Source organism: Cucumis melo, chromosome 1 (genome assembly GCF_025177605.1).
Source record: "Cucumis melo cultivar AY chromosome 1, USDA_Cmelo_AY_1.0, whole genome shotgun sequence".
NCBI lineage: Eukaryota > Viridiplantae > Streptophyta > Magnoliopsida > Cucurbitales > Cucurbitaceae > Cucumis > Cucumis melo.
Window position 1 is genome coordinate 27,444,054 of NC_066857.1, and position 11,024 is coordinate 27,455,077.

The following is an 11,024-nucleotide window of genomic DNA, read 5'->3' on the forward strand; positions in this document are numbered from 1 at the left end:
TTATCAAAATATGTATGTTGATAAAGTTATATAATTTGAAAGCTAAATTTGGATGAAATGATGAGAGTTTCATTGAGTTGGTACAATTAATTTGTGACATCTTACCTACTCTCAATGAATGCTCTACTCCTACTTATGAAGCAAAAAAGATTTTGTGTACTCTTGGAATGAAGTACGAGAGGATTCATGCCTGTAGGAATGATTGTTGCTTGTTTAGGAAAGAACTGTCTGATGCAAATGTATGCCCCTCTTGTGGTATGTCAAGATGGAAGATTTCTAAAAATTCAAAGGAGGTTAAGAATGTTCCAGTGAAAGTCATGTGGTATTTCTCCCCAATCCCAAGATTTGAAAGAATGTTTCAAAGCAAAGAAACATCAAGATTATGGACGTGGCATGCCAGAAAAAGAGAAGTGAATGTTCTATTACAACATCCAAAGATGCATTATCATGGAAAAAAATAGACAATTTGTGGCCAGAGTTTGGGTCGGAACCTAGAAATCTACATCTCACTCTTTCCACAGATGGGGTAAATCCGCATGGAGATCTTAGCAGTAGATATAGTTGTTGGCCAGTGATGTTAGTGACATACAACCTACCTCTATGGTTATGTATGAAGCGAAAATTGTTTATGTTGACTGCACTAATATCTGGTCCCAAACAACCAGGAAATTAAATAGATGTTTATTTAGCTCCGTTAGTTGATGATTTGAAAAAACTTTGGCATGATGGGGTGGAATGTTACAATGCATGTCAAGATCAATGTTTCAAGCTTAAAGCTATTTTATTATGGACCATTAATGATTTTCTTGCGTATGACAACTTGTGTGGTTGTACGATCAAAGGATATCATGCATGTCCAATTTGTGGGGAGAAAACTTCATCCATTTATTTGTCAAAAGGAAGGAAGATGGCATATATTGGGCATCACAAGTTTCTACCACATCATCATCCATATAGGAAACAGAAGAAAGTTTTCAATGGTGCAGAAGAATTAGAATTGGCTCCAGAACCATTGAGTGGGGAAGAAATTCTTGTACAAACAAGTAGGTACAAACACTCATTTGGTAAGAGAACTATCAACAAAAAGAACAGTGAAATGAGTTCTTCAGGAACTTATTGGAAGAAAAAATCTTTTTTTTTAGTTAGAATATTGGATGTACCTTGATGTGCGGCATTGTTTAGACGTGATGCACATTGAAAAGAATCTGTGTACAAATCTAATTGGCACATTGCTTGATATTTCCGGTAAAACGAAAGATGAAGTAAAAAGTTGATTAGATTTGGTTGAACTGAACATTAGATCAGAGTTAGCCCCTCAAGTAGGGGAGAAAAAGATCTTTTTACCCCCAGCATGTTATACATTATCTCGAGCAGAGAAGTTAAGTTTTTGTAAGACACTATCTGAACTTAAAGTACCAGAAGGCTATTTATCGAACATTCGAAGTTTAGTGTCACTCACAGATTTGAAACTGTTCGCATGACCATCACGTTCTTATGCAACAATTGCTACCTGTGGAAATTCGTGGTATTTTATCGTAACATGTAAGACTTGCAATTATTCGGCTATGCTTCTTCTTTAATGTTATATGTAAGAAAACAATTGATACATCACACTTGAAAGGAATGCAAGATGTAGCTGTCACTTTATGTCTATATGTAAGATATAGGATCAATTATTCTTAATGATGCTTTTAATATTTGTAAAGGGAACACCATGCCAGTTGTCTATAAGATCCATTAATAATATTTTTGCAGTAGCCACGGTAGTTGAGGATAACATTGGCTGTCCCAATGTTAAAGTTTTAGTGGACGTGGTTACGGGAGAAAATTTGACTATATCCAATCCAGTGAAGGAAAAAATAGAGACCTTAAATCAAGCATTGGGTAACATTATAGAATAGTCTCGTCAGCTTGTTTCTACGATCAATGACAAACAAGTGTGTATCTCTTTTTACTATTTAAGTTTTGATTTTATTTGTGTATGTATTTTGAATTTAAAACATTGGTTGTGGTAGGAGCATTCAACCAGGAAGGATGTCGTGTACTCTTCAAATTATACTGACATTAACGGGACTATTAAGCTTTTAAATAGACATGCCGTGAACAACATGAAGGATGTAGACATGATTTGCATCCCAATGAACGAGCTAATATTTGGAAGTGACAAATCTGTTTATTTAGCTTGTGAAGATTTGTTGCATTACTGCAGCATGGTTGAAATCGGCTATATGTGTATACTAGCGTACATTACGTAAGTATAAGACAACTTTTACTCATCTTTATTTCCAATACAACTGTTGTAGTTAGTTTGTTGATATTTTAACTATGGTTGCTTTTACTTAGATATCTTTGGGATGAATGTGACTGTGGAAGGAAGTTTTTTGTCATTGACCAATCAAAAATATCGTCACATATCAAGGATCGTGATCTTCGATCCAGAAATTTAGCCAACTAGCTAGAAGCAGCTAACTTGGAACAAAAAGTGCTAATTCCATATAATAACGGGTAAATAAAGAAGAGGAACACATTGATTTTTTTTCCATTGAGCTTAAATGTGTACTCGCATTGAAGATGTTGCTTATTGTAGTTTTCATTGGATGTTGCATGTCATCGATCTTCGAGAAAATTGCGTTTATATCTTGGACTCTCTTCGGAGTAAAGTCAATAAAGACATTCATGTGTAAATGTATTCACTTTATTACTTCTTATTTCACTTTATTGTCTTCTAATGTTTCAAATTATTTAAAGGGTTAAAGACATGGCAAGCGAAACACGATCTACAACACTATCGGTAACTTTAAAATGGAGATCTGTAAAGGTAATTTGCTTTTACACGTAATTATTTTCGATGAAACATAAGATTAATTTGTATTCAATTTATATACATGCAGTGCCCTCGTGAATTGGATTCTGTAGGGTGTGGGTATTACGTGCAAAAGTACATACATGAGATAGTGCATAATTCTAGTACTTCTATTACTCGCCTTGTAAGTTTCTACTTTCACTTTTTACATATTACAATTTATGATCAAAACTCATACTTTCCACATCTTTCTCTTTGTGTGTAGTTTAATACCAAAAGTGCATATAGGCAAGAGGAGATTGACGAGATTCGAACCAAATGGGCAGCTTTTATTAGCAGATTTGTGTCAACTTTTAAATGTCTTTTTTGGTCGAGTTAAGTTAGTAGTTGATTTTTGTAAATACTTTAGGTTTTTGGTTTTTTTGCTTGAAGTTTTTAATTAGGTTTTTGTAGGGATGGGCAGTCTTATAGTTTTTGGAAGGGCAGGCGGTCCCGTACTAATTGTTGTTTGTTAGATAGTTTGTACGTATATCTTAGTTAGTGGAGGAACTTTCTGTTGTACATATACATTGGTTATTAATCACGATTTTATGTATAATCTTTAGATTTTGAGTTTTCACTTACAGTTGTTGGTGTGTTTATTCAAATATGTGATTATATATAGGTGTTGGATGATTGTATTTGTTGTAGTACTATACAGAAGTGTCGAAAGGTGTGTTGGTATTTTAGGTGTTGGATGATCGTATTTGTTGTAGCACTATATGGAAGTGTGAAAAAGTGTGATGATATTTTAGGTGTTGGATCTTGTGCATTGTAGGTGTTTATTATTGGTTTGCCATAGAGAGCATGCGTTGTTTGATATGTGTGAGTGTATATATATATATATATATATATATAGGTGGATATATTGGAAGATTTGGAGTAGTTGGACTTATGGTGTTGAATATAGTTGTGTTTATTGATATGTGATTATATGTAGGTGTTGGATGATGCATATTTGTTGTAGTTTTATATGGAAGTGTGGAAAAGTGTATGCTGAAATTTTAGTTGTTTAATCTTGTGCATTGTATGTGTTTATTATTGGTTGCCATGGAGAACAACATGCATTGTTGATATGTGATTATATGTAGGTGGATATATTGGAAGATTTTGAGTAGTTGGTTTTATGGTGTTGAATATAGTTGTGTTTATTGATATGTGATTATGTAGGTGTTGGATGATGAGTATTTGTTGTAGTTTTATATGGAAGTGTGGAAAAGTGTATGCTGGAATTTCTTGTGTTTGATCTTGTGCATTGTATGTGTTTATTATTGATTGCATGGAGGACAACTTGCGTTGTTTGATATGTGATTATATGTAGGTGGATATATTAAAAGATTTTGAGTAGTTGGTCTTATGGTGTTTAATATAGTTGTGTTTATTGATATGTGATTATATGTAGGTGTTGGATGATGTGTATTTGTTGTAGTTCTATATGGAAGTGTATGCTGGAATTTCAGGTATTCTTGTGTGCATTGCAGGTGAAATAGTTACAAGGTTTGCCATTGAGTAGTAGGAATTCTATAGCCAGCGTGCAAGCAATTTTTTTTTTAAATTTTTTACAATATACGATAACGAACATTTCTGGACGTAATTCGAGCTAAATAATGTCGGTTTTGTCATCATAAAAAATAGTGTAAATCTGACATTAAAGGTGTCTTTAATGTCGGTTTAAAAATGACATTAAAGACATCCTTAATGTCGGTTTAAAACAAAATTAAAGACATCTTTAATGTCGGTGTAAAAATGACATTAAAGATATCTTTAATGTTGGTTCTCCACCGACATTAAAGACCAACCGACATGAAAGGCCTTCAATAACACTATCAAAGATGTCAGTTTATAACCGACATTGAAGGCCTTTAATGTCGGTTTAATAACAGTTGCAAAGATGACGGTCGTCAAGTGATATTAAAGGCCAAATTTCTTCTAGTGGTTTCATATTGAAGAACTCTTTGGACGTTGAAGGTGCATTGTCTACGCCACACCATTCCTGCAAGTGGTAGCGTTGGCCTCTGTAGGGTGCCAGGAAACCCTCTGCGTTTGGATACCCAACATCGACCATGTAGTAATAGCCTGTGATCACATTGTACGATTAAAATGCCGCATCTGTTTATTGTCAAATTTTATTTCTACGTATAGTACAGTAGGTAGTTTCCCTTGGGCACCTTTAGGCCATTAGATCTTGAAATCACATATTGAAGGATGCGTGAGTCTGCAGCTGATCCTTCCCAACCGGCAAGTACATAAACAAAATCTCCTTTCGTGTCACACATGCAAGGACATTTGTGGCGACCTCCCCCTTGCATGTTCTATATCTAGGCCGGTCACCTGTTGGAACGTTAATTTTGATGTACGTCCCATCTAATGCACCTAGGTAATTCTACAATGCATAATTGATGATTAATGACAAGATCTAACCACTACAAGAAATCGGGATTTTCCCGATGCTGAAAAACGTCGGGGGAAGTGAAAAATATGTCGGGAAAGGATATCTCGACGCAGTCCTCGGCATCGGGACAAACATCGGGGGAAGTGAGTCGGGATAGGCTTTCCTGACATTGTGTTGGTCACGCATCGGGAACGCCTCTTCCGACGCCGTCTTTCCCGACACAATCCACGACGTCGGGAAAGCCTCGTCTGCTTTTCCGACGCCATGTACTGCGTTGGGAAAGCCTCCCCCGATAGGCTTTATCGTGCAGCTTTGTTAAGGAACCGTTTTGTCGACACTATACTGAAAGCTCGAGAAAAGCACTTGAAAAGGTTCGTTAAACTTGAGATTTTTCTTGTTTGTCCAATGTTAAGCCAACCCTATGATGCACAGACGCACAAATATTCATTCAATGAAAGTTGTTTCAATAAAAAAAAATTCATTTAAGATATATTTGTTTTGAAAGTCATTGACTAACTTAGCTACAGAGTGACAAACGGGATCCTGAAAAAGTGAGAATGGAGAGAGAAGAACTTGAAAGATAGCAAAGAAAAAGTTGGCGACGAGCTACGGACGGAGGAAGGCTGAAGCTGAAGTTGTAGTCGCAGCGACGGACGGCGGCGACAGACGGCAACGAAGATGGAAGGGACGGCGGCGAGCTGCGGACAGCGACGAATGTTTCTCTCTTCTCCGAACCCTTTCCCTTTCGTTTTTAGTTCTGTGTAAAACAAGCAGGGGATCTTCCGATGAACTACCTACAGCGTCGGGAAAACCTAGACCTTTCCCGACGCACTACATACGGTGTTGGAAAAACCTAGACCTTTCCCGACGCACTACTTACGGCATTGGAAAAACCTAAGCCTTGAGAATACCCCTTATTTCCTACGTGAGGCGTTTCCCGATGCACTCCTTATGGCGTCGGGAAAACCTAGACCTTTTCCGACGCACTACTTACGGCGTCGGGAAAACCTAGGCCTTGGGAATACCTCTTATTTCCCACGTGAGGCTTTTCCCGACGCACTACTTACGGTGTCGGGAATACCCCTTATTTCCTGACGTCTTGTACCCGACGCATGAATTGTGCGTCGAAAAAACCTCTTATTCCCGACGTCTTACTTTATGCATCGAGAATAGCTTTTTCTCCCGATGTCTTACTTTATGTGTCGGGAGAACCTCTTATTCCCGACGTCTTTTATGTCGACGTCTTTTTTGACGTCGGGAAAAGTCCGATTTCTTGTAGTGAACGTCAGAACATTGGAAGTACATAGTTCTAGAGGAGTGTGTACCTCAAACCACCTCTATCTTTGATTTGTGCAACCGTTAGGCATTTTTTGTGGTTTTCTCAAAAGCTCGTCATGGAGTCAAATAATGGCCAACAAAACCATGTTGAAATGATGGAAAATTGTCTCACCCGATTGCATGAAGTCCTGTTGAATCACACGGTTTTTCACGTTGTAAGCGAGAATGTGGAGGAACATTGCTACCATCTTCTCAACATCGACGACTTTCATCGACGTTAGCCTAGTAATGATCCTCAGTAGGTGGCACAAAATGTCGAAACATCTTTGGTACATTCTCGTACTCTGGCAACACACAAGGTCTGAGCATGAATCATGCGAAAATAGGCTAACTATCTAATCCTCTGCTTTCATACGGGATGTGCGATATCCTCTTTGTGTTGTTGTTTAACAGCTCCAACATTAGAAGCAACTGACATTGGGATGCAATCGCATTTAGAATAGATGCAAACTTGTGTTCATCCATTATAAATTCTAGATTGACACCCTGCTAGAAAAGAATCCTAACAACGCGTTACTTTCGAGTGTTGTTAGCCTAATGGCCTACTAGCAGTCTAGGTTTAGAAATGTTGGAAATATTTTCAAAGGTAAAATATGTTTGTAAGTTAAGTAAGTGAGTTTCATTAATATGTTGGCAAATTAACTAATTGAGTTTCTATCATTGTTTGCAAAAAAATGTTAGTAAAAATTTCATTATGTATTTTTGGAAACCCATTTTTGTAAACTGAATACGTGAAATTAGAAAATATGTTTGATTATTAATAAATAAGATTGGGCGCCTTATTCTAGAAACACTACAGATGCGATATGCTTTATAGTTAGTACAAACAAAGTGATCCTAAATCGTTCATGTACAGATATGGAAGTGGGAACATCCTCTGTAAAGAGTTTACGTAAGACTGAAACCATGAAATAGTCATTTTTAAATTATAACACCGTTGACTATATAAAACTAACTATTTCGACTTATTGATGACCTAAGTAACTTAATCTTAATCCTGAGCTAACTATAAACTTCTGTTCAAATGATATTATCTTTAGATCTACATAGGTGAGGGCAACTTAACGGCGCTGGTCCAACAAGCCTCCCATTTCAGAGGTAAAACTGGGTGGATGGCTAGAGATATAGGGCGCAAGATAGAACTCACTCATACTTGCTTTAGAGTTAGTAGATAGGTTATTCCCTTAAGGACTGAGTCCAAGTCTTGAACAAGAGGTCTAACCCTCTCATTGACCCGAGAGGGATTCAGTTTATAGGTTGAACCTTAAATCAATTGTTTAATAGTGGATCAATGAGACTTAAGGAACAAGATATAGTCTCGGGAGTAAAACAATATTTAGACCCAATTGAGGTTACAAACAACCCATGAAGGATTAACTTACTGATTATGGTTATATTAGATGAACATAAATATATCTATAGCGAGGACAGTGCAATTATGAGACTTTAGTGGAATCACCCGGACTTTAGTTAACGAATGTTGATTAACTTGGTCTAAAAGGATTTAGCCAGTTAATCTCGGATCGTTGGAGTCCAAGATCGTAGGTCCATTAGGTTCCTCTGCTAGCTCATATGGAATTAACTTAGAACATATGTTGAAATAATTTAAATTGTTCTAATTAGGTAAAGAGAGAGAAACCGACGAATATATATGATATAGTCGTGGGTTATAAGTTTGAGATAGAGTTTTATGTTTAAATATGATTTAAATATTGAAAGTATGAATAGAGATTCATATTCAGAAGCTCGAAATTGATGGAAATGGTCAAAGTTGTAAAAAGTTAAAATGTTGACTTTTGACTTTGAAAAGTCAAACTTTGACCGACTTTAGATTCAAATATGATTTAGATTTTAGAAAAATGAATGGGGACTCATGCTCGGGAGGTCGAAATTAGTCAAGACGGACAAATAATTAGTGGATTATTGGGTGTTAAGATTTAAGAAACTAATTACATGCAATTTAAAGAGCATGTAATTAGTTTTAAAAACTTTTGCATGTAATTAGCTTATTTAAAGGATTTTTTTTTCCAAAATTTTGAAGACTTTTGCAAATTTTGGTAATTTTATTTTACAAAAAACTTATACCAAATTCTTTTTCTCTCTAAAGTCTCAACCTAATTTTCACCTCCAAATTACATATCTCTATAAATTTCTTCCAGCTTACGGGTTCCACAACCCGGTTCTAAGTCAGGAGAATAATATATCAATTCTAGTCGTGGTCTCGAATTCGTGTTCGTGAGGAGATATCGAGAATCGAAAAGCTACGAAGGTATGACTTCTATTAACTCTAATTTAGTTTAATTAGGGTAGTTATTAAGCAAGTTAATTACTAAAGAGGTTAATTGCATTTAGAGTAAATTTCGATTCTTTCTTCTGTTGCGCATGTCTCGGTTTCCGTCAATTTTTTCATGTTGGACCGGGGTATTACCAATACTGATAGCCAACTTATTATCGCAGAAAAGTTTCATAAGCCCTTCATAGTCCTGGTGAAGTGATGATAACACCTTTTGAAGCTAAATTTCCTTACAGATTCACAAACTCATGGCTCTGTATTCAGCTTCAGCACTACTCCTAGCAACAACCCCTTGCTTCTTGCTTCTCCAAGTGACGAGATTGTCCCATACAAAAGTACAGTACCCAAAGGTAGATTTTCTATCAACAATAGATCCTACCAAGTTAGAATCTTTATATGCCTCATACACATTTTGTTAGTTTTTCTGAATCTCAATCCCTTACAAGGGGTTGTTTTCAAATACCTCATGATTCGATTTATTGCCTTCATGTCTTCTTTGTAAGGAGTTTGCATGAACTGACTAATAGTACTCACAACATATGATATGTCAAATCTAGTGTGAAATAAATCAGTTTGCTCACCAGGCACTGATACTTTTCTGTGTCTATTAGAACTTTGTCACTTGTATCTTTGAGTTTGACGTTGAGCTCAATAGGTGTATCAGTGGGACGACATTCTAACATACCTGTCTTAGTTAACACATCAAGGATGTATTTCCTCTTGGATACAGAGATACCCTCTCTAGATCTGGCAATTCCCATCCCAAGGAAGTATTTCAGATTCTCCAAGTCCTTAATTTCAAACTTATACCCCATCTTCCTTTTTAATTGGAGAATTTCATTGATATCATCGTCAGATAGAACAGTATAATGTCATCAACATAAACTATCAAAACTGTAATTTTTTCATACTTGGAGACTTTTACGAATAAAGTGTGATCAGAATTCCCCTGAGTGTACACTTGAGACTTGACAAAGGTGGTAAATTTGTCAAATCAAGCTCTTCTTGACTGTTTCAACCCATACAAGAACTTTCGAAGTTTGCAAACGTGATGGCCGAACTAGGCTTCGAATCCTTATGGAGGACTCATATACACTTCTTCTTCTAAATCACCATTCAAGAATGCATTCTTAACATCAAGTTGATATAGAGGCTAGTCTTTATTCACAGCAACAAAAAATAAGACTCTCACAGTGTTCAAATTTGCTAAAGGAGAGAATGTTTTAGAGTAGTCAACCCAAAAAGTTTAAGTGAACCCTTTTGCAACTAACCTAGCCTTATATATGTCAAGAGTACCATAGGCTTTGTACTTGATAGTAAACACCCATTTGTTGGAATTTGTGTCCTAAAACTCATACTTTGTTATTTGATTTAATAAAATTTATTATTGAATGCTATAATCTTAAAACCAATAAATTTAGGTCCCGAAGCTATTTTATTAAGTTTGTCAAATACACTTCAACTTTATACATAGACATAAACATGGATTAAGTTCAAGTTAATAGCCCAAATAGTCTATAGTGTATGAATAAGGTTGGGCGCCTTATTCTGGATAAACACTATGGATGCGACCCGCTCCGTAGTTAGTACAAACGATGTAATCCTGAATCATTCATGTAGAGACATGGAAGTGGGGGCATCCTATGTAAATGGTTTGATAAGACTGGAACTTCGAAGTAGTCACTTTTAGTTATAACACCGTAAACTATAAACTGACTATTTCAATTATGATGACCTAGGTAACTTGATCTTAATCCTGAGCTAACTATGAACTTCTGTTCATTCGGTAGTATCCTTAGATCTGCATAAGTGAGGGTAGCTCAACATTGCTGGCCCAGTAAACCTCCCATTTCAAGGGTAAAATCGAATGGATAGCTAGGAACATAGGGTGCAAGCTGAAATTCACTCCTACCTACTTCTGGGATAGTAGATAGGTTGTTCCCTTAAGGACTGAATCCAAGTCTTGAACAAGGGGCCCCACCTTCTCATTAGCCTGAGAAGGATTCTGGTTTATAGGTTGGACCTTAAACTAATTGTTCAATAGTGGATCAGTGGGTCTTAAGGAGCAAGATGTAATCTCGGGGGTAAAACGGTATTTTGTCCCAGCCAAGATTACGAACAACCTGTGAAGGATCGACTTGCCCATTATGGTTATATCA

At 36.4% G+C, this 11,024-nt stretch overlaps 1 protein-coding gene across 1 annotated transcript; it reads right to left on the reverse strand.

Annotated features, from left to right (window-relative positions):
- Positions 1–9,103: 9,103 nt before the first annotated feature.
- On the reverse strand, positions 9,104–9,680 carry LOC107991587 (uncharacterized mitochondrial protein AtMg00810-like). Its single transcript, XM_017046733.1, has 3 exons — positions 9,447–9,680; positions 9,329–9,381; positions 9,104–9,224 (listed from the first exon to the last, which is right to left on the reverse strand). The coding sequence occupies exons 1-3, from the start codon at positions 9,678–9,680 to the stop codon at positions 9,104–9,106; spliced, it is 408 nt and encodes a 135-aa protein (XP_016902222.1).
- Positions 9,681–11,024: the final 1,344 nt, after the last annotated feature.

What these genes read in the sequence shown, in the direction of transcription:
- LOC107991587 (XM_017046733.1), bottom strand. Translation starts at nt 9,680, where the DNA reads ATGGGGTATAAGTTTGAAATTAAGGACTTGGAGAATCTGAAATACTTC. An exon ending in CAGAAAAGTATCAGTGCCTG is followed by an intron (nt 9,382 to 9,446) that starts GTGAGCAAACTG and finishes ACTATTAGTCAG; the next exon opens with TTCATGCAAACTCCTTACAA. An exon ending in GCAATAAATCGAATCATGAG is followed by an intron (nt 9,225 to 9,328) that starts GTATTTGAAAAC and finishes TATTGTTGATAG; the next exon opens with AAAATCTACCTTTGGGTACT.